Consider the following 24,757-nt stretch of genomic DNA (forward strand, 5'->3'; position numbering starts at 1 on the left):
TATATATATATATATATATATATATATATATATATATATATATATATATACATATTCGTTAGTAGATTTGTTGGGTTTCCTTTTCCTTTTGACAGTGGACTGGTTGATTGATGATATGCAAATCATCTATCCAGCCTTTCCTAATACTGAGACCAGACAATGATCACATCACACACAGCTCAGTGGGAAACAGCATATTGTGAAAATTACAGGGGGTTAACAGGGAGCTTAAACATCCATCTCGGAACAAATAGCCCAATTACAATGACCAGTTGCATTGTTCCTCTTCATATCGTTCATCTCCACTAAGGAATAAACAACCTAAATGCTTCTGAAGTGTAGATTGAAGATAAAGAGAGTATTATACCATTTGCACGTCTGACTATAAGTCAGACCTTGGATTATGATGAATTGCAGGAGCGAAAGTTCACCACAGTCTGGAAACAGAAGTCCAGTGTTTCATGACTTTCAACTGGACTTAACAAAGGACTTATAGTGTGGTTGCCGAAGAAAGCAGAAGGAAAAAGGAAGGAATCCTCATTATTTATTGTCTGAAGAAAAAACAAAAATATTCATGAAATTCAGTGCTGTGTTTACTATGTCTCGTGTCTCCATCTTATTCCCTTGAAACCCATCTTCTTTTCATCACTAATGTCATTATCATGCCAAAGCAGCAAAGAAAGGAGGCGGCATTTAAATGAGTGGGGCAGGTGCATTTGCACAGAGCCTGATGAATAGCAGCTTCCCATTAACCATCCACGGCTCTGAAGCGCGCATAAATAATAGCTGGCAGAGCTGATAAAAAAAAAGCGCACCTTAGGGGCTCTCCCCCTCCTCCCCCATCCCTTTCTTTCTTCCTCTCCCTTTCTCTCTGATGGGTTTTTTCTTTCTTTTATGAGGACGACATTTAGGTTACAAGGCTACTTCTCTGGAGGCAGTAAACTAAAAAAGCGCACGATTTCTTTCTTTCATTTGTTTTATTTATTTATTTATTTTCTATTCTTGTCTTGCACTTTTCAAGGATGAGATCATTTTTTTTCTTGCCAAAAAATCTAAGATGTTATCCGGTCTGATGTCCCGTCTGCCCCGCATTTGTAATCCTGCGCCTTGCAGAACAAATCTGCTGGAGTGGTGCCTTGCTGTTGAGACGCAAGCGGCATAGTGACAAGCTGCATCAAAGCTTATCTGCTCAATTTTTATTTTCTAAAAAAAAAAGAAGAAGAAGAAGAAGAAGAAGAGGAGAAAAGGGAGGGAAAAAAATCTTTGTTGTTGTTCGCGATCGTCTGCAGGTTTGTTCTGGAAGTTGCGCGTGCAGGGATGACAGAAGTAACGGGATACCCGGGTAGAGGATGGAGAGGATGGACGCTTCTGGTTTGGGTCGTTTCTCTCAGCTTGGTGTTAACAGACGGACGGAGAGTCAGGCAGCCCCGATGTCCCACTGGATGTACTTGCACTAAAGATAATGCCCTGTGTGAGAGTGTCCGATCTGTGCCTCACACTTTCCCATCCGACGTCGTTTCGCTGTGAGTGATGCTGAGCTCGGCTCTGGATTCCTGAGACTTGCTTTCTTTGTGTCAAGTATTACCAACTAGCAGAAAGCTACGACATTTTTTAACATTTACTACTTCTTCAATATTCAATCCATTTAAATAAGCTCTCTTTCTCCAATTATACAGCTCTTTTGTCAAGTCCGGATTCAATGAAATCACAGGAAGTAGCTTTGTTCACACACCTCACCTGCAACTGCTGTGAGTATCTATCTATCTATCTATCTATCTATCTATCTATCTATCTATCTATCTATCTATCTATCTATCTAGAACAATGCAATGGGATGTCTCTCCAAGGGGCTCTATAGAGGCTGATATGCAGATTTAAAGGGGGATTCTCCATAATGGTGTCATGATTATGCAATAGACCACATGGCTAGAGCAACTCAGCAGGGGGTTGGTTACAGAGGAACAGTTTGTATGTGTTTGGGGTGGGAAAGGGAAGAAAAAGACATTGAAAAAACAATAAGCTTGTTATGGATGATGTTTTAATTTAGAAACATTGTTCTAGGCAATATTATAGGTTTATTAAGCAGTTTGACAGTGCAAAAGTATAATCTGATGGCGAAGGCTTAATTGTGCTTTCACACCTTGCAATGTACATCTTAGCAGGCTCAGCATCCCTTTGTCTCAGTCAAATATTTGTCTTAGCATCAGTTCCTGTCTCTTGCATGAGACTGGAGACTGAATAGGCTGGGAATTTTAAATGTGATATGAGGAAGCATCATGCATCAAAAAAAGGATTGACACTTTTTTGACCCTTTGGTGCTAATATTTGAAAAACTTGCGTGCAAATGCACTACAAAAAAAAAACAAAAAAAAAAACAAAAAAAAAAACTCTGCAATTCATCCGAAAATGTAACATGGTAACATAATGATGATTAATTCTGTCACTCAACATCAATCTTAAAAAAAAAATCGCAAACACACAATTTCAAATTACATTAAAGTTTCTCCTTGAATCAGTCAATACAACTATGTCCCAATATGTGAGATGATAAAGAAGTAAACACAGATTTATTCCCATAGTCTGCTGCTATATTAGTTTTTGTCTGTTTTGATATCAGAATAACATTTATCTCAGCACATGTCCCTTAAAAGATCTACCACAGTACATCACTAATAATGTTTTTCTTCTGGTTTACACATTTAAATTCTACACAACACAGTTAAGAAATATGAAGAAGTGGTTGGGAAAAAATTGTCACTCTTTGTAATATTTTGGGAACTGTGCCAAAATCATGAACTGCACTTTTGACTTAAAAAAAAAAAGAATAAATAAATTTAAGATTTTCTTTTCAGATTATTCACAGCAAACTCTTTTGACCTGATTGACGAGGATGCATTCCAAGGGTTACCACACCTTGAATACCTGTAAGTGTTTTCTTTATCATGTATGAACAGTTAAAATATATGTTTTAGATTTTATTATCAAGAATATGAATGCCATGGCAAAACTGGGCCTTTAATGCAATCTTTTGTTCTATTGACTGAATTTCCTCTATGATGTCCTGCCAGTGGTTGAATCCAGGTGTGGCCATCTTTATCCAGTTTCTTAGAATGGTTTTCTTAGCCAAGAGAGATAGAGTTGTAAAGAGATGTGTCTCCTTCATCAATTAGTTCTTTTGGTATCAGTCTAAGATACAAATACCAGGGATGATTAGGAATGTTGTATCCCAAATAGGGATGTTCCCCATTGGCATTTTTACCGATCTCTGACATACCAGTTTTGTCAAAATCTTAATTTCCGATACCGATGTCAACTGATACCAATACTTTTGGAGCAAGTTCTTCCAAACAAACAAAGTTATCTGGAAAACTATCCATGACATGTCTTATATTTTGTTATTTTGAGTTAGAGGTGACAAAGTTGAAGAGTTTGATTATAATATGTGCATATTGTGTCAAGGCTGTGTCATGAAAAAAGTTAGAACTGACACCAATAATTTCCAATATTGCATTTTAATGCAGATATCAGTCAATAATGTCATAGGCCAATAATATTTGACATGTCTTGTCCAAAAGTTTCTTCTATATGTCTGAGGACCCCTTCCCAAAATGATTGTATTTTTATAAATAACCATACTATATGAAAGCGGTTGACTCTCACTTGTCCACATTGTCTTCATTGTCTCCAACTGTTTTTTCTTTTTATTTTTTGGTGTCATGAAGAAGCCCATTAAATTTCTCCAACCAAATTTCTCTCTAGATGATAATTTGTGTTATGTATTGTTCCACTCACATTATAACCCAAATACAGGCTGCAACACCAAAATACCATGATAGCACCTCTATGTGTTGTAATTCTGTTGCATTATTGTGGGTTATAAAGCCTAACTTGTACACAAAGGTCAGATGTAAATTTTATTTGATCTTGGAGATGTTGACTTTTAAATCAGGGGCTTCAGTGACACAGCAAGCAGCTAGAGTGATGTTTTTGAAGCTTCTAAGTCATGTGCTTTGTTGTATAAAATATTATTTATATCTGTTCAAACAGTTTTATCGTAGGAATGACAGTCAAGGTCTTCTTCTGTGTTGTTATCAAAGTGGTTTCACCTTCAAACTGCTTGTTGTAATGCACATTTCCTGACTTGTGTGAAACAACAACCCTCTTTCTCTCATGTGCGCTGAGCCTCTGAGACCTCCCCATCACTATTGTGTGTTTTTTAATCCAGCAAGGACAGTTAAACCCCTTACTGAAGCAATCAGAAGCAGTAAATGATGGACAGCAGCAGGAACATAATTAACTCTGGCATATTTACATGTGATACTTTGCATATTTTGATCCTGTATTTACTCCAGGAAACTCCGCACTCATTTAAAACTCTATTAAAAACCCCTGAAGGTCTAATGTGGTCATGACATTCATGTTCAAGAAGCGTATATGTAAACCTTTGTGCAGAACTGTGGATATGTTGATTTGCTGAAGAGCCATCAGATTTTGGGGAGGAGGTGCTGCAGAAAACTGCAATTCACGACAAGGCTGTTTGAGCACATCTGCATACATGTTTTTACTTATTCAGCTCAATTATGGAAGGATTTTTATTAGTTCCAAATTTATGCTGCATTAATATAACTCCCAGCTCAACACCAGCTCAGGCGGATAAGCTCAATTAACTGAAAACACCTGCATTTCCGTCATGCCAGTTTCATATGACATTTTCCATTACATATACTGCATGCCGTATTGTATGTACATCAGTGCTCCATATATGTTGGATGAGGATGCAGATGTTAGGGTCACTGTGGATGATATATAGTTATATCTGTACAGGATCATTTGAAAGTGTTTATTTTTGCTGATCTGTTGAAATCTTGCTTGTCATTTACAGATTCATTGAAAACAACAGAATTGCATCCATATCCCCTTTTGCATTCAGAGGCCTGAAGGCACTGATACATCTGTAAGTAATTTGTCTTTGCAGATGTTAGGTTGGAAAAATGTAACTTCTCTGTTTTCTCCCAAACTTTCTCAGTCTCTCGAAAGCAGCAGTGCGAAGAAATATTGTTGGGTGGTCAGAATATCTTAAAACAATCTGTGCGTCACTTTCCCTTTTCTGTCACTGTATCACTTTGTGTCTATCTGGAATGCAAAGGTAGACAGACAAACTGCTGTCGGGGCTCAGCTCACAAGGTGACTGCTGGATCACGTTGCAGAGGGGCAAACCTAATGTCTCATCGCTTAGAGCATCAGAAATCTGTCTGTAAACAGGAATTATTCAGTGGTTTGCTGCATTTTCTCCCAAAGCCAGTTATTATTGTGAACAGATTATCAAAGTATATGTTTAATTAATTACAAAATAAGCCAACACACGAATAAAAGTGAGAACACTAATGGAACTAGTGTCACTAACTCTGATTTTGCGTGGTGTGAGTGCCATAAATGAAGCACAGGACATCATTTCCTAACAGAGAAATTCTGTTATTGAAAAATAATCAAAGAGGAAAACTAAATATATATATTTTTTATGCTAATGAATTGCAGAGTATAAGAGTAGCTGGGAACGTGAGGGACTTGTATGTCAAGTCTAAAAATAGTTGTACCGTAACCATAGACTGGGTGACCTATAATCTGTCCCTGACTCTAACAGGTTGTTCTGAACATGTTCTGAGTGAGCAGCATCAGCCTGCACCAGATATGAATAGGTGGCGTTTCATAGCTTCTTTCAGAAAAAGTAAACTTAAGATGGCAAAACACTAAGAAGTTGATTTATTTTGGGAACAAAAATAGCATTAGTCAACCAACAACTGGTGTCCTCAATCATCAACATTTTTTCTTATTAAGACTGGGGTAGGTAATGTTGGGGAGGAAGCCAGATGTGAAAGTGGCACCCTGTCTTGGCTCCTCCCCTTTTGGTTTTGCTCTTTGCGTGATCCAAGGCTTTTTTTAATATAAAAAATGAACAACTCCATTTCGGTCCGAAAGTTTGGATTGGTCAGAATTTTTACAAATTTACAGTAAACTGAGGGGTCTAATGATATTTCTTCTTGTTCATGATTACAAAATGTATGGACTACTATCAGGACAAGGAACCACTTCCCCCTGAGTAAAACAAAAAAAAAATCTCTGAGTAAGATTACCTCCCCCAGCTTTAATTTTGTATGAAAACCTGTATCACTGTCAAAACATGGTGGTGGCAGCACCATGATCTGGTTCTGCAGAATGAATGAGACAACTGAGACAGAGGACTATGTCAAAAACTCTTCTGGAGACTAATGACTCTGAACCCTTTTTTTCCTACAAGCAAATTCCCTACTTTTATCTATATACTTAAAAAAAAAAATAATGGAAGACGCCTTCCTGTTGCCAAGCTGATAGACCCGGGGTGGTGCTTCTGAACCTGGTTCTCCATTCCTGGGTCTGATAACGTCATCTTTACAATTCCAAACTTTCTCTTGTCTTCTCAGAAATGTTGCACTTCATGAGGTTTAATTCAGCATCCTTCATCTACTTGTCAGCAACATTATATTTAAGGTTCTGTGTGCTTTTAAAATGCAGGCTGCTTCTTGATGGGATTCTTTTCTTTTTTTTTTTTTCTTTTGGCAAAATAATAAAATGCACATAAAATGTCCATACACACAACCGTAGCATCGTTTCATGCATCTCATGTTCATTCAGCATTTGATAATCCAGTAAAGGTGTCAAGATTTTGTACAAATCCAAATGTAATTTGGAGAGGCTTTGGACTCCATGTGGTTTCTGTTGGGGAACAAAATAATTCAGCTGCAAGTTAGAATTATAACAGTTTAGTGCTCCAGCCCAGTGTCTTCAGCATGTTCCACTGTATACTGTTTACACAATATGCAAAAGTAAAACCTTTACAAAACTAAATGATGATTTTCACTGTCTATGAGCACTTTAAATACAACCACTACAGTAAATACATTATTAAAGGCCACAGGCAGGGTTTTTGTTCCAACTCACTCTGTTCTAACCCATCTGTTTGGAATGGGCTTTCTTGCTCAAGCTCAAAGCAAAAATGGTCTCTTTTCCCTGAACGGCAGTCTTTCAAATGAATAATTCAGCTTTCATCTCTTTCTGTTTTGCTGTTTTGGAGTTGAGTTCAGTTCTGAAACAAACCATATCTGTGGGCCCTGTTTGTTGGCTGGTCTTAAGTGTCTGAAAGAGATGCCATTCACTCCAGAGCACTTAGGCTGGCACTGTTCTAGGTGGCTGAAAGACAAAACAGTGGCACAGATTTTTAGTACAAAGTGTGAGCCATAGCAAGAAAATTCTGTTTCCAAAAAACACACCTGCACACTGTGCAAAATCTGTGTAACAAGTATTGTGTTGGAATATTATGTTCCAAAGAAGTTGCAACAAAAGCTACATTATCACTTTTCTGCCTCAAACCTTTTTTTTTTTTTATTTTTTTTTTTTTTATACCATTTTAGATGATAAAAATGTGAAATGACAAACAATAGTTGTGAAAGGTTTTGTTATTTTTATTTTTGCAATATTTGCTCACTATGAAACTGCAGTCAATCATTTGTCATCATGTTTGGATTCAGGTCTGGGTTGCCCGTCGACCAATCAAGATCTTTTACCATATCAGAACAGCAAGCTCTTCTCTAAATATTATCTGGATATTCTCTGTATTACTGCAAAATAATGCACCCTGATATCATCACCGATGCTGACTTTTTACTGCACAATGAAATAACACACCTGTTGGTATTTTTTCGATTTTCTAAGTTTCCTGATATGGATCTCATGTATCTGGTTTTCAGAAATACTCCATAGTGCACGGGATGATTGCTTTTTTATTTTAGTGTTGCCTGAGTGAAGCACAATATACATTATCATATATTTCTAGCAAAACCTTTAAATTCTTAAACATTTTTCAGCTACATTTCATTAAATGTGCTGATTTTTTTTGCATCTTTCCATGGAACACTATATTTAAAAGATTTACAAACTTCAAAGTTAACATTTTACAGTGTTCCAATTTCAGCTCTAATCTATAAATTGAACAGATAAGGAGGAGAGTGTAATCAAATTTCCCATCCTATTTAGCATTTATCAGTACACATATTTTACATGGCTGTGTGTCACATGAACACTGTCAGACCTCATTATTATGGAAGCATGCGGTTGCTTTTTTATCCTGACCTTTTTAAAGCCACTTTCTGAACAGCCATGCATGGATGGATGGATGGATGGATGGATGGATGGATGGATGGACATGTCTGCTGTCCAAAGAGGTACAGTTTACTTCTAATTCAGTTAGTATACTTATTTGTTCCTCTTTGGTAATCAGGAGTCTGGCCTACAACAACCTGGAGACGCTGCCAAAAGATGTTTTCAAGGACATGGATGCTTTGACCAAAGTGTAAGTCTGCATTTCATATGTAAAGTGTTTTTGTATATATCTAAAGTAACTGTAATATAGTTTCACTTACTCTTTCAACATGTTCAGATTATAGCTTATGAGCCGCATGAGTGCAGCAAAAATCTAATATTTTTCGAAGGTAGTTGTTGTTTACAGTATATGATGAGTGATACGTCCATTTTTTTTTTTTTTTTTTTGGCCATAGTGCTGAAAATACAATGAGAGGTGATGAAAAATATTACGTAAAAGCTCTTCCACATTATAATAAAGGGAATACAAAGGAGGATACAATACTGAAAGAAGCAAGGGGACGCTTGGGTTAGGATGCCAGAACATCCGAGTAAATGGTAAAGAAATCATGGAAGCAAGAGGTGGATCCTGCATTTGGTCACACTGACATAACCAGCTGGAACAACGCCTGTGTCTGTGGGTTCAGTACTCTCATCCAAGGTTAATAGCTATTCAGACTGTGAGTGGGTGATGAGCACAGAGTACTCTGGAGATAGGACACTTGTGGTGGCTTTGTTGGCCAGACGCCATAGTGCAACTGAGTAGAGAAGAGGCAGGGATTACAGCAGTGAGCTGAACCTGGCTGCACAGTGGCTGGAAAAAAAAAAGCAAAAGATGCCAGTTTTAAGGGGAAGTACTGATGATATTACATTATTATATTTGTGCATGCAGGGATCTGCGAGGCAACAATCTCATTTGCGACTGCAAGCTCAAGTGGTTGGTGGAGTGGATGCATCATACCAATGCCACCCTGGATCAGATCTACTGCAGCGGCCCCCCCATTCAGCAAGGGAAGAAGATCAATGACCTGCTGCCACATTCTTTTGACTGCATCACGGCAGGTATCATCTTCTAACGTCTGCCCCTTTTTTTTGTACAAGAATATTGTCACACAGAAACCAACCACCTGGTATCTCTCATATATCCTCGCTCTCCTTATCCACAATTTCTGTGCTGATGTTAAAGTAAAGAAAGTGCATAACAATGCTCTTCCTTTGTGTTGAAACAAGAATTTGCAAGCATGAATCAGTTACTTGAAGGACAAAATGAACTGTTGTGTCATACTTTTCAGAGTTTGCCTCCTATCAGCTGCTGAAGTTTGAGTCAATTTCAGTGGAGGCCTTCACCTTTGATAACGAGCAGTACGTTGTGTTTGCCCAGCCCTTTGCTGGGACATGCAGTTTCCTGGAATGGGATCATGTTGAGATGACCTTCAGGACTTATGACACCATTGAAAGTGAGTTTAAAAACAAGTGAAAACCAGACAGCACACTGGAAACTTTCCTGCCTCAAATGACACTATGTAATTATTGTTGAGGGCATCATTGACAGTCAGAACAGTGGAACAATCTTTACATCAATTTAAACATACTTAAATCTGAGTGTTTGCGTTACTTCTCACTGATAAAACTGACATATTTATTTCAATTCAAGTTTAGCTTTATTTGTATAACACAACTTCACTACAATGTCAACTCAGAGGACTTTGCAGACACATCAATTCCAGTCAGTTCATAGTAAATAGCCTAGTTTAAGAAAACCAACAGGTTTCATTGACTCGAAGACATCAATCAAATCCCACATCCAGAGCATACACAGAGTGACAGTGGTTTAAGAACTAGTTACTTTCACATCTATACTCAATAAATATAGTAAAACAACACCTCAGAAAAACATGACATTCCAGTATGTATATATGTTATGTTTGTACCAGGAATGTAAAATGAAACAGTAAAATGCAGTAGTTATAGGTTCAGAGAATCCATGGAAAATCTCTACAAAAGATAAGAACAGAAAACAAAACTCAGCAAGTAGCTTCAGTAAAGATAGTCTGTTGCTGCATCTTGCAAAAAAAACAAAAAAAACAAACAAACAGACATAAAACATTGTCAAGAAAAATCACATTTTGTTCGCTAAAACTCATTAAATATGTTCTAAATGAGAAGCTGAACACTCACTTTGTAAATCAACTAAAATCTAAAAATCTTGAAGCAAAATGTGGATACTTTCTCCCCAGGCAAGAGAGTAGAGGGTTCAATCTGAGTTTGCTATCATTAATGCATTAGTGCACATGGCATTTTTAACTTGCAAGCATGTGAAAGCAGAATGATTAATATGGATTTTGGAGAAGATGATGCTAAAAAATTCTTGACATTAATTACAGCCCTGTAACAGATTCTGTCACCCACCGAAAACTTTTTTGGGCCTTTTTAAAACAGAAAACATGACACAGGAGAAGCAGAAATCTTACATGGAATCATATTTTTGCATTTCACAATACATATATGGGTATCATTTGCCAAAGACAAAAACAGATTACAGAGGTAAATATGTACCTGCCCCAACTCTTTTAAAAAGCATAATTAACATCAAAGCGATACAATTATATAAACTTCATTTTACCCTCACTGTCTGATAAAATATCCTAACTCATTTACTTTTATTTGGTGAGCTTTTACAAGAATTCATAAGTTTAGATTCAGACCACTGGATTAAATTGATCAACTGTGCAAAATTACTTACAATTAACTCCAAACTAACAACCAATAACAGTAACTTAGTCCTGATGAGGAGGAAGCTATAATATGTTGTTTCATCACAGTCTTTTTTTTTTCATACAATCATCCTATTTTAAAGTTTGCTGATGGTTTTGCCCTTTTATTTTTTAATACAAATCTTTGTTAGATATTTTCTTTTTCATTAATGTGTACCATAATTCAATTATAGTGTAACTGTATCCTGCGGCAAATATTTTTAAGTACTCTTTACTGTTGCAAAACAAAGTCTAGATTACTTTCTGCCACTAATGATACTATTATTACCAGCTCTTTTCTTTCTTCTTCATTTCTTATTTCTTTGACTTTTAAGGCACCTCCACTGTGGTCTGCAAGCCCATGGTGATTGACAACCACCTCTTTGTCATTGTGGCCCAGTTGTTTGGAGGCTCACACATTTATAAACGTGACTCTTCTGCCAGCAAGTTCATCAAGATCCAGGATATTGACATCCTGAAGATTCGCAAACCCAATGACATTGAAACATTTGTGATCAATGGGGAGTCTTTCTTTGTGATCGCAGACAGCTCTAAGGTTGGGCTTTTTACTTTTCTTCTCCACACTGAAAGAAAAAACTGTTTTGGAGTTAAAACATAAACATTATCTGACATTTACGGACCGGTAACAATTAGGCCTTCGCATTTGATGCCAATATATTGCACAGATGTTACTGTGTCCCCCGTGTGAATAATGTCACAATGTCTGCCAGTTTTTCTCCCTTCTGTTCTTCTGTGCAACGTGTTGTCTCACGTCTACTCCTGCTTAGGTTCACATTGCCAAATCTTTGCACATGCTTCTACATATGCTTTGGGGACACCCTGGAACATGCATGCTTATGTTTAACTGTTTAGTAATGTGTAATATTAGTCTTTAAAAGCCATTCTGAAAAAATGACTTTTAAAGAACATTTTTTTTTTTTTTTTTATGAAAATTATTTTGCATTAAGGACATGCTTTGAGGGAGACTAATCTGAGGTGATATATGTGTTCCTTTTGCAGGCTGGCTCCACAACTGTGTACAAATGGAACGGCAATGGCTTCTACTCCCACCAGTCTCTCCACCCGTGGTACAGGGACACAGATGTAGAATATCTGGAGATCTCCAACAAACCCCATCTGATTTTGTCCAGCAGCTCTCAGAGGCCTGTTGTGTACCAGTGGAACAGGAGCCAAAAGAAGTTTGACCGCAGGACTGACATACCAGACATGGAGGATGTCTTCTCTGTCAAACATTTTTGGGTAAAAGGTGAGAACTGCAGCTTTTGACAATTGAAACTATGAGAAGACAATGTACAGTGTGATTTCTTTCTCCAGATGCTAATAATTTAATCCTCCAACTGAATGAGACTGTGGTGTGTCATAAGTCTAATATTTCATGTGATGGATTTGATTTAATATTAATATAAATGTGTCATGCTTTAAATGTAATTTATGACAGTAGATTCTCCTTGCTTGGAAATATTAAAGAGCGGGTTCGCTTTGAAGTTAGTTTTATGTCACTCCCATAAAACCTTCACATAAATAATTGTTGTGAAATATGACCTATACCTTTTCCTTTCTTAAAGTGTGATTAAATTATAGGGGGCTCTTTACTGAATTGCTTTTGAAAACAAGCAATGAATTATTTTTTAATTACGTAAAGTGTTTTCTAAGCTTTTCTCCTGCCCATCCACATTTAGTTGTTGAATGTCTAAACTTTGTCCTTTTCAAAGGTGATCTGTTCATATGCTTGACAAGATTCATCGGGGACTCCAGGGTGATGCGCTGGGACGGTGCCATGTTCAACGAGGTCCAGACATTTCCCTCCCGTGGCTCCATGGTGTTCCAGCCAGTCTCCGTCGGCAACTGGCAGTACGCCATCTTGGGCAGCGATTATTCACTGACACAAGTCTACCAATGGGACACTAAGAGGGGCCAGTTTGTACCATCTCAGGAGCTGAGTATCCAGGCACCTCGAGGGTTTTCCGTTGTTGCCGTTGACAACAGGGTGTTTCTGCTTGCATCCAGCTTCAAGGGAAAAACTCAGATATATGAGCATCTCATGATCGATTTGAGTAATTAAACACAGTGTTTGTTTGTTGAGCATTGCTTTTCAGATGGCTTGTTCTATTATTTTGTCGGACTTTTCAGTCCTTTTTAACCCCCCCCCAAACTTTTTTTGATCATATAGCTCAAACAAAATGAGGTTCCAGGCTAAAACTGAAGGGATTTCTACTAATAATATCTGAACTTATTTTTTATCGGTTGTGATCATCAAGTTTATTTTGAGATGACATGACCCCTTTTTTTCACAGTTCCTTATATGTAATACTGGCAGCTTGTTTAAACTTGTTGATATTTCCTAATATTGTCATCATTTTTAAATTCTTTAGTCACAATTCAAAAAATTAATATAAGTATTTTTCATGATAAGAAAGTCATGAGGTTGTCACTTCTATCATTCAGACCACAATTGCTACTATTGTTTAATGTTTAATTTTTTCAGAGCCATAAATTACTTTCTAGTAGGACTTTGTGATAGGAAAGGTCTAAATAATTGATGATGTTGATCAATGCTTGCTAAAGAGGAAAATATTTCTTTTAAAATGAAAAGGAGGGCAGTTTTTGTTGTCTTCTTTAACTCAGCAGTTTGTTTCAGAAAAATTAATTATAGTGTAAAACCAACTGCTGAGTACAGATATGTGACAATTGAAAGGAAAGTGATGTCGTTGTATGATGTTGGGCAACAACTTCAACACAACTTGTTTTTTATAATGAGCAAAACACGTTTTACCTAAGGTGTTTTGAGTTTTGATTATTATGATAAATATGACAAAGTAAAAGGCCAAAGATAAGACTTTTGAGTACTTGGCATAGACTTTGTTCCTGTTAAGCTATCGAATTCAACTAGTGATAAGCCAGCACTAGCTTAGGGATGCTAGTCGTTAGCCTCTCCAAGCTAATGCACCGACAACAATGTAATCTAGCATGTATCGATTCTGGCTTATCATTTGCTAGTTACATGACAGTCTTACTTTGACTGTGATATAGAAGAAAAGTTTCTGTCTAACACATTGTTTAAAGCTCTTCCATACTGTAATATTCCTTTGGATTGAAATGTTGTGACTGGGAAGGCAATAGCCTTTGATTCATACTACTCATTGATCCCTTGTGAAGACATTGTGAGGGCAAAAATTTCATCCTGGAATTATCCACTTCCATAAAAACATTGTACAATGTTATCATTTGGATTTAAGACAATCACTGTGAATAATTTATTTGCAGTGAGCTTTCCCTTTAAGGACAATTGGACAAGAACACTATAGTCCAAAAGATCATTCAGGTCCCTTCTTCATTTGGGTCAAAGTTTCCAGTTTTCAACTTTGTTTGGTCACATTTTTGGATTTGTGTTTAAAAAACTTACATTGCCATACTGTAAGGTTTATTATTATTATTGTTATTGCTTACAAGAGTTGAACAGTTCAAGGCTTTCTAAATACCTGCTGAATGACTGGAAGTCACAGTCACATATCTTGCATAATTTTCCGTGGCATTTGATAGTACTGGGCAAATACAAGTGTACAAATAACAAAAACAAATTCACCTACATTTTAAAACAAATAGTTTGCAAAACTACGGTTAGAGTATCAGTATAAGAACTAACTTGATAATACATGCTTCCAACAATACAAATTAACAATCTTAACATCCTTGACAATAATCAACATGCCCTCCTCCACTCTTTACTTATTATTTACACCTGATAAAGTGTATTCAAAATATGAAAAAACACTGTGAGAAACTACATTGATTGCTTGTGTAATAGACACTCATAGTGTTGGTTTCTGATGAATGACTCACTAGAAGCATCCCACTGTGTAACCCACCCAGCCCTCTCGCTTTCACTGCACTCTTACCCATTTTCTCCCTCGTTGACAAAACAATTGTTGTCTTTACTCCACAACTCAAAGCCAACCACTGTGCGGCATATACTACCTGTGCTTTCACACGGTCCTCCTATTCTCAAAAAGGAAGCCTTATCTTGATAACTGTTAAAAACATCCCTGACAACAACTTGCCAAATATAGTGTTTATGTGTTTACAATACTGTGTAAAGTAATTACTTTTGTATGTAGAGAGAAGCAGACTCAGTGTTATTTTTGACAGTGTAGAATTTATTCTAGAAATAGAAAAGCAAATATCACTCCTTTAACATGCCATTCTGCAAAACAGTAGATTTACTCATATCCGTCTTATCTAGTTTGTTGTCATCTAATTAGTTGTCACCTTGCTCATTGTACTTTATGTAAAGTAGCAATAAAGTGCTGAATTAGAACTTTCTTTCAATTGTTGTAGATATGCAGTTATGCTTTTGCATCCCTGATTTTGATGTTATTATCATCAGTACTGATGTGACTTACTGCTCCCCCTCCCCTTCCATCCATCCCCTTTCAGTAATAATAAATGCTTCTCCAAAGTATTTAGACACGGTTTGGGCACTGTTTATTTTATCAATGCAATCTTCATATTGCTGTTATGAATACAAATAAGGCTAATATATATACAGCTCAACCCCCCCAAATTAATAGCAACAGCATCAAAAAGCAAGTACACCACAACCAGGATACTTATCAAGCTCTAGTCAATGAAAGAATGTGAGATTTTATGATTTGGCTAATTATGGAGGTCCACACCATTACTCCTTGCTATATAAAAGGGGCGTGAACGTTGAGTAATATTTTAGTTTCCCATCAGAGGTAAGGTGAGTTCCCTTCTGCCCCCCTGTGGGTAAAGCAATCACCGCATGGGAGTCTGTAGTGAGACACCAAGGTTAGTGATTAACCTTGCCTTCTCAGTCTCTCAGAGCAGCGGAGACAACGAACAATATTCCCACCGAGGCATGCTGCCGCTTAGCTGCCACATCTTAACATGGGCGACTGCAACCACTGTACACACGACCGGGCTTTAACCGAAGAGGACGACGTCACGGTGGTGTTTCATAAAGTTGTCAGCCATGACAAACAAAGCTGCCACGGACATGAAGACGAAGTCGGCGGCGATGAGCAGACAGAAGAGAGAATTCATCTGCGAAGTAATTGCCTTCATGTTGATGATGCTGAAGAGGAGGAAGCGAAAAGAAGTGGAAATTCCCTGGAAAGCGGCGAGAAGGAAACGCTGTGTCTACCGGCGTTTTGCGTCAGAAGCAGGCGCGCTTCTTCCCCAGGGGGACGCGCACGTGAAGGTAAGGGAGCTATCAATTAAAGTGTAATTATCCCTCACCCCACGTGCCGCTGTTTGCGATACTGATAGATGCAGACACTAAAGTCAACCATTAACTTCCTGCTTAGTTTCACGTTATACAACAAAGCTACGTCACGTATCAGTGATAACATATCACGTGAGCGCTATTAGCCTATAAACGGGGATATACCTTGGTAACAGGAGAGCACATTGCACATGTTTTATAGTATTCATTTCCTCCACTTTCAAAGTCCATTCCTTCTTTAAAGCAGGCTCAAATAATTTCATTATGATTTTATATAGTTGTTTATTCGACTATATTAGATTACATCAATGCTATTTGTGTTAATAATTAACCTCATTTTTAGAACCTCACTTATTCTTCCCCCTTCCAGTGTTCACGTATATCATGAGCAGCTGGGTTGGCTAAGTGTGTGGCCTTCTGTTTGATAAGCTGCTGTAAGCCAACTTAACATTTTCCATCATCCTTACAAAGGATGGATGACTGTGCACTTTTACAGTAACAGGATCAAAAGACCTGTGGGCTTTTGATTAAAAGAGAGAGAAAGAAATTAAATATATAAATTTGACTAAATATATATTGCTGAGTTGATTTTAGTCTTAATCTACTTTATTTCAACAAGAAATTGCCTTTCAACCAAAACGAGATGTTTCAAAGAACAAATTAATGTTCCCATTGGTTTTACATGGTTTGGAAAAGTGAGATTTTTCGGTTTTAGTTTCAGAAATGAGAGTTGTATGGCTACCTGTACCTGTTAGTTGTTGTCTCTCCTTTTTTGCAATTAAATTTGACTGCTTTCCTGAAGTTAAATGGCAATTCCAGAAATGACACAGATGCTTTGTTTAAAAGTGTAGGTTCCATCTTTTCTTTTACACTTTCAGGGAAATTCTCGTTGTCAAATCAAAATCAGATCTAAATTGCCCTTGAAACCAGATTAAAGTCAATATGAAAGTGGAAAAAAAAATACCACTGTGCACATGAACTAAATGTCACAGTGCCACCTCCCAAAGACAGGAAAATGACATACTTCAATCATTTGCAAGAAGTCTGAACAACCTATTTAACTGATTTATATTACAATGACAATATTGGTTGAATCTTAGGATTGTCTAATAGCAATTAGTTGAATTTCTCACTACTAATTATTGCCCAACCCCTTAAGCCCTAAGCACATTTTCAGAAAGAGGAATTACCTTACTGTCAGTGCCAAGGGAGATCTTGGCCAAGATTATTATACAGAGAACAACTGAGGCAGTGCACCAAATTCAGAGAAAAGAACAAACAGCTTGAGGAAATGATGATGGTGTACAGACAGTTTTTTTAATTATCACTGAGCAATGCACAAAGTGGCAAAGACAACTATCAGTTTTGTGGTCTCTCAGAGAGGCTTTGACAACATCAACATAGGCAGCTTTGGCACATTTTGCGAGCTTATGGAATATCTTCAGAGATTGCTCATGTCATCAAAAGCTTTTATAGCAACTTCAGATGCCGCATTTGGAGCAGCAACATCCGCTTTGAAGTGGAAAAATGACTTGAGACAAGGATGCCTCTATGTCTGCAACCATTTCCAATATCATTACTCACTGGATCGTGTGAAAACCAACATAAGATTAACACGGAGGCATCAGATGGACCCTCATTTACGACTTAGAAAATCCTGATTTTGGAGATGATTTAACACTTATGTGTTTTATACACACCAGCACATGCAGAAAGAAACAATTTTGCAGACCAGGTGGGCCTGATGATCAGCAAGAAGAAAACAAAAGTTATGACCCTCAACATCCCTAATTCGGCTCTGATACAAGTCAATGAAAACCGCATGAAAACCGCAGTCATGAGGCTATGCTGGAAGTGGATTGGGAATGTCATTAGGAACATTATGCAATTAGCTTCACTGGACACCTTAAGGCAAAAAAGAAAAAGGGTAGGGTCAAAAACACATGACTTCAAATGGTGGAGTAGGAGATGAAGACCTTGAATCACACCTGGGGAATGGTTAAGATGTTAAGCCAAACTCATAGCATGGTGATCCTTCATTGCTGACATGCATGCCAACGAGGCATACAAAGGCAGAAGCAACATATTTCTCAGAACAAATGTCTAAAAAGATATAGTCACATGTATATGAAGAACTGCCACACAATTATAAGGTTTGTACTTGTTCTCTTGATGTCTAGGTTCATGTAGGGACCTCAAGGAATATATTCTCTGTCAAAACCTTAGAGGGTAACACCATTAATTCATTGCACACAGATGCCATGGATCAATTTCAGCAACAAAATCATTCGTCAACAGTAATGTCTGCATTAATATACTGTTGGTCTTGGTGAGCATTAGGGTCTGAACTTTGAGTAACTGTGGAAAATAAACACTATTGTCTTGTTTTATTTATTTATTTTTTTTATTTGGTGATTCCATCCAAACATCCATATAGACAATGGATGATTGAATGAGTGCTTATTCCAGACAAGGGCAGCAAATAGCTGAGCCCATGACACACTGACCAGTCCATTGCAAGGCCAACACAGAGAGGCTAAGAACAAAAAACACCCACTTGTTGGAAGAATATAAAGATACAAATTAACCTAATATGCATATCTTGTTCCTCCTGTGGGAGTACACTGTAAGAACCTATTCCTGTACATGAAGAACGTGTAGATTGTACACAGAAAGGCCCGATTCCAACCTCCTCTCGGCTGAAGAGGAAAAACATTCATGTACTGTCATATGCCACACAGAGGATTTTCTTTTGCCAGGTTAATGCTTTAACATTTCAACAAGACAACGCCAAACTTCCCTCTGCTGGCACTACAACAGCAGGGAGCCAGAAAAAATGCCCAGATGTTCAAGTAGTATTCCAGACTTGTCATTTATTATAAATATCTAGCACATTAAGAAATTGAAATACTACAAAGAGGTCTCAATCTTGTGACAACAGAAGTTCTCCATCAAAAAAGAATGGGAAACATGATGAAAAAGATGCCCCTCTGTTAATATTTTCAAAAAGGGTGGTTAGCATCAAGATTAAAATGATATGTTTTCATAAACACATTTTTCAGAATTTGATATGTTGTCAAAACACAAGGACAAGTCAGCAAATACCATAAAAATGTTTGTGTAGTTTCAAGTTGAAATTCAATCTCTGCAAACCTGTCAGCTTGTTTGTCCAAGAGGAGGTTGTTTGAAGGATTCACCACAAGTTTGAAGGTCTTTTGTTTTTTTTTTTCAATCCAAGTTGCCCATCGGAATAGCTAACAGGTTTTAAAATGAGAAAGGTTGACGCTCCTCTTGGACTTTATATTCTACCTTCTCATATCTGTTGCAATCTTTTTCTTCATATGTCCAGAGGAACCAAAGAGATGTCCAGGTCTGGGTTTGTTCTACGCATTCCTGTCTACTGTTTTCTTCTCCATCATTGCCCTCCTGGTGAAAACCATCCACGGAGTCCACGCCATCGAGATCAGCGCGATACGCTGCTTCTTCCAGATGATTTTTATAGTGCCTTTACTCATCTACCACAAGTAAGCATGACCTTAATAACTGGTCTACGCATGCTGTATGCTCCTATACTGTGTTTTTGTGGGCAGATTGGGAACATTAAACCTTAGAGGTAGCACTTAACCCTGCCAGTAATTTTCCCTGGGGATTCCTATATTTTTTGTGTTCATGCCTTTTCACTCACTTTGAAGACAAATATCCTGACTTCCCTGCTCAAACATTAAGTTGTCAAAATGTTGTGAGAGATATGTATTACTCCTCTCACGCTGTTATCGGAAAAATATACAGTATAATCCCCTAAAATAGAATAGCTCAGAATTACGCCTTCTGGCATGAAATTATAGCTTGTATTGTCAATATGCCAATTATTCCCATATAACTGTTGGCAGCTGTAAATGCCTTTCTTTGTTTCCTTGATATTATTAAATACGTTTTAAGAATTGCACCCAGAGATAAACTTGAATCTCAAACATTTCCAGCAGTTCTCGTATTCATTCATCAACTTATTCCGCCATCTAACTTTTCATCCTTTTTATTGGTTTTTGTTTTTACCTTAATTAATCAACTACAAATCTGCCTCTCCTCCTTTATTTCAGCCTCATGCGTGCAGCCATTCGTCACTGTCATTGCCGCTTAAATCTATCAGTTTCTTCAGCCATCCCTCAAATTTTCTCCATCCATCCTTTCCTGAATTTTTTTTTTTTTTAAGTCGCTTCCTCCATCAGTCAGTCTAGTCATCCATCCTTTCAGTCATCCATTCATCCATCATCTTCATGTATCTGCTCCTCCAGGACAGGCTTCCTTGGTCCCAGAGATAAACGTATTTATCTGGTGCTTCGAGGTTTCCTCGGCTCCAATGCAATGATCATGCTCTTCTATGCAGTTCAGCAGATGCCGCTGGCAGATGCCACCGTTATCATGTTCAGGTTGGTGTTGCTACAAGCTTAATTGTTCCAGGTTGAAAATGAATGCATCTACATTAAAAGCACATTTTATCATTTTAAACTTGGTTTTGTCAGTTTTTTCAAACAAATATCTTGCAAAATAAATCTAATCTAATAAATCTTGTTTCTCTTAAACTATTCACCCATATTTGTCCTTTTGTCACACTCTCTGACCCTCTTTCTCTTTATCTTTTGACCCCCCCCCACCTCCCCCCCTCAGCAATCCTGTCTTCACCTCTCTCCTGGCTTGGATCTTCCTGAAAGAGAAATGCACCATCTGGGACTGTGTTTTCACCGTTTTCACCCTCACCGGAGTCATCCTCATTGCTCGCCCCCCCTTCCTCTTTGGCGAGCACCTCCATGGCATTGAGGGCAATTACGCTAACCACGTCAAGGGGACTATTGCTGCTTTCGCAGGTGACATGATGAACAGTTAAAACTTAATCAGGGAAAACCACTTAGCTTGAAATATGATGCTGGCACTGTTCATACACTGGGTTAGGATTGCCATGGCAACCAGGAGAAGTGAATATGGTACCCCTCCCTCACAGCACATCCGACTCAGCTGGAGGATTCACTCTTTCCAATTAAAAATGTCTCTTTTCAGACGAGAGGTCTTCTTCATGTTGTGTTGCTTAATAGCTTCTGTCAAAGAAGTCCTCCATGATTTACAACCAAAACAAGTTGAAATAAGGCAGTTTGCTAAAAGAAAAAGAAAGCTGAATTAGCTGCCTGAATGTTCAACCTAGCAGATATGGGTTATTTCTTTTGTTTTAGAGCTATATAGATGTCTTGATGATAGTCACAGATAAGTATAGAGTAGTTAAGTGAGTTTTCTTTTCACCGCATGTGAACAATCCTGCTTTCTCACCAATACATTGCAGTGCAACATTAAGCATGTAAAGACAGTGATATGTATGTCTGTGCTCACAGTGATGGCTACGATAGCCACAGCTGTGTTAGTTCCCCAAATTTCTGTTTTTTTCTTCTGTAAACTGAGATTGTCATTGCTGGGTTTGTTGTGGAGAAGAGTGGGGGAAATTTCGGACTATTGTCCGACACATCTTTTCATTGTTTTAGTCAAGTTGATTCGTGGTTTGTGAATTAATTTACAGACTTCTATCCCTTTGCATCTTTAATTACTACTGCATTATTGTGTTTTCATGCTGTGTCATATGAATTGCTTTCATTGCAGGAGCGATCGGAGCTGCTTTTACGTTTGTCGTTCTTCGCAAGATGGGGAAGAGTGTCCACTACTACCTCTCTGTGTGGTATTACGCTGTTATCGGCCTTATTGAGTGCGTCATCGCCTTGTCCGTCCTCGGGGAGTGGAAGCTCCCATCCTGTGGCCGCGATCGCTGGATGATGATGCTGATTGCTGTTCTGGGTATTGCTGGCCAGACTTTCCTTACAAAGGCGCTGCAGATTGAGAAAGCTGGACCCGTGGCCCTGATGAGGACGGTAGATGTGGTGCTGGCCTTTTTCTTCCAGTTCATTTTTTTTAACCGAGCACCAACCTGGTGGAGCCTCGGAGGGGCGCTGTGTGTGGTGGCGAGCACCAGTGGAGTAGCACTTCGGAAGTGGTATACCAACTCTCGCAAAAGCTGAGAGGCAGAAGTAAATTATTATATCACTAAAATAGTATCATTTTTTCTACTTTTATCATGTTTCTGATTTGCTCTTAGTAGGGTCCGAGCCGTACGAAGTATGGCAAGGCCCTATTGTTTTCCAAATGTTTATTATTCTCCTTCTCGTTCTAAGCACAACTCGCTCAATTTTGACCCCCTTAGACCCCGTGAAAAGTTGCGAAACTTGGCACACACCTCACGTCCGGTGAAAATTTCGATAATCTGGCATTTGTATGCACGCCAATGCAAAAATGCCTCGACAGCGCCCCATAGAAACGCCAAAAATGGCCTCTAGAATGGGGAAAAAATTTTTTAGTTTGACGTAGGACGACGAAATTCGGTACACATGTCTATCACATCAAGACAAGTAAAAAATTCATTGAAACGCCTGTTGTCATGGAAACGGGCTGTCCGCCATCTTGGCGTTTGCGGCCATTTTTTTGCCTGTTTTTTCAATTTGGGCGCATCGCATTTGAACAAACTAGTCTGAGGGGATTCATGCTATTGGCTCCACATTCGCCATGGAGCTTCGTGACAAGATGGGGACCAAAAGTTATTCAAATCTTTTTGATAGCAGAAAGCGTGTTACCGTGGCAACCCATGGAAAAAAGCGTTCTCGCCATGAAACATGGTTCACTCATATCTTCGCAGAAATAGATCCGATCGGAACCAAAATTAAAATAAGTCATATTTCGAGGGTCCTTAACGCATTGTAATATGTATTGTGGGGGGGGCACATTTTGGGGGGGGCCCCTAGGGGCCCGATCGTCTACTTTGAGTTAGGGCTACGAAATTCGGTACACATGTATAAGTAACCAAGACGAGCAAAAAACTCAATTAACCACCTGTTACCATGGCAACGGGGTGTCCGCCATCTTGGCGTTTGTGCCCTTTTTATCCCTTTAAGCGTATCGTATTTGAACGAACTAGTCTGAGGGGATTCATGCTATTGGCTCCATACTCAGCAGGAAGCTTCATGACAAGATGGGGAGCAAAAGTTAGTGAAATCTTTCCAAGAGGACAAAGCATGTTACCGTTGCAACCCATGGAAAAAAGCGTTCTCGCCATGAAACACGGTTTGCTTATATCTCTGCAGAAATGCATCCGTTCGGAACCAAAATTAAAATATTTCATATTTATTAGGTCCTTAACGCATTGTAATATGTATTGTGGGGGGGGCGCATTTTGGGGGGGGCCCCTAGGGGCCCGATCGTCTACTTTGACCTAGGGCTACGAAATTCGATACACATGTATAAGTAACCAAGACCAGCAAAAAAACTCAATTAACCACCTGTTACCATGGCAACGGGGTGTCCGCCATCTTGCAAAAAATCCTTCTCGCCATGAAACACGGTTTGCTTATATCTTTGCACAAATTCATGCGATGTGCACCAAAACTGTAACTATTCATATTTGGTAGGTCCTTAACACATTACAGAATGTATTGGGGGGGGGGGGCACTTTTTTGGGGGGGCCCTTAGGGGCCCGATCGTCTACTTTCACCTATGGCTACGAAATTCGGCACACATGTGTAACAACCCAAGGCGAGTAAAAAAGTGCATTGACCACCTGTTACCATGGCAACGGGGTGTCCGCCATCTTGGCGTTTACGCCCATTTAGCGCTGTATGTGCATTGTTTTTGAACAAACTAGTTTTGGATTCGTGCCTTTTACTTCACATCCACCCGGAAGCTTTGTGGCGAGTTTGGGTGGAGGGTTCAGCATGAGGCGAGGACCCGATGGATGCCGCTTGCGGCTTTAATTTTCTTTTGTTATTTGACTACAAAGCAGTTCAGCGGTTCAGGCTCCTTGGTGGTTTAAAAGCAGAATTATAATGAAGGACACATAGAAAAAGATGTGATTATGAACCAGTTATAGTTTGAAATTCAAAACTAATTTCTTTACATTAGTACATGGTGATTTTCATGAATCAATGCATGCAGTTTTTTGAATGCATGCATAAACGCATCTCTAAAGGGAGTAAGTGGAAGACAACTGCAGCGTGAAGGCATGTCATGCTCTTTGGAGCCTGTATGGCTGCCTGGCCTTCTTTTTTCCACCTTAATGGAAAAGCAAAAGAGACTGAAAGTTAAATTTCAGTTGCGTTACAAAGATGTAGGATGTACAAAGTTCTTCTATTTGTTCATTTTAACCTGGAATTGCCAAAGTAAGACTGGGAAATTTCATAAATAGCTCATTATTTAAAAAGCATAGAGAACTGGGATGTTGCAATTACATTTGTATTCAGTACTATAAAATAATTATCTCAGTTTAGGACTTAAAAAAATATTTATGACCTATGACATAGATCAGCTGTTGTTAAAATACAAATTTATTTGTATAGCACCTTTCATGTACAAGACAATTCAAAGTGCTTTGATGAAGAAAGAAATTTACTAACTTCATTCATAAAAAATGATAAAATATCCGATAAAGTTCCAGCTTTGGACACAGGAGTACACTTGAAAACAAGTTATTTCTGTATTAGTCTCT

General features: G+C 38.3%; 2 protein-coding genes across 2 annotated transcripts; both read left to right on the forward strand.

Annotated features, from left to right (window-relative positions):
• Positions 1–1,317: 1,317 nt before the first annotated feature.
• lgi1b (leucine-rich, glioma inactivated 1b) lies at positions 1,318–13,008 on the forward strand (the record flags this gene model as incomplete). Its single annotated transcript, XM_079260537.1, has 10 exons — positions 1,318–1,523; positions 1,677–1,748; positions 2,853–2,924; positions 4,883–4,954; positions 8,312–8,383; positions 9,065–9,234; positions 9,465–9,629; positions 11,261–11,481; positions 11,946–12,192; positions 12,659–13,008. The coding sequence occupies 10 exons, from the start codon at positions 1,318–1,320 to the stop codon at positions 13,006–13,008; spliced, it is 1,647 nt and encodes a 548-aa protein (XP_079116663.1).
• Positions 13,009–15,590: 2,582 nt separating this feature from the next.
• On the forward strand, positions 15,591–23,687 carry slc35g1 (solute carrier family 35 member G1). Its single transcript, XM_079260330.1, has 5 exons — positions 15,591–16,167; positions 19,541–19,715; positions 20,484–20,618; positions 20,857–21,053; positions 21,832–23,687. The coding sequence occupies exons 1-5, from the start codon at positions 15,855–15,857 to the stop codon at positions 22,242–22,244; spliced, it is 1,233 nt and encodes a 410-aa protein (XP_079116456.1). The 5' UTR covers positions 15,591–15,854; the 3' UTR covers positions 22,245–23,687.
• Positions 23,688–24,757: the final 1,070 nt, after the last annotated feature.

This window comes from Telmatherina bonti, assembly GCF_933228915.1.
Source record: "Telmatherina bonti genome assembly, chromosome: 21".
Classification (NCBI taxonomy): domain Eukaryota; kingdom Metazoa; phylum Chordata; class Actinopteri; order Atheriniformes; family Telmatherinidae; genus Telmatherina; species Telmatherina bonti.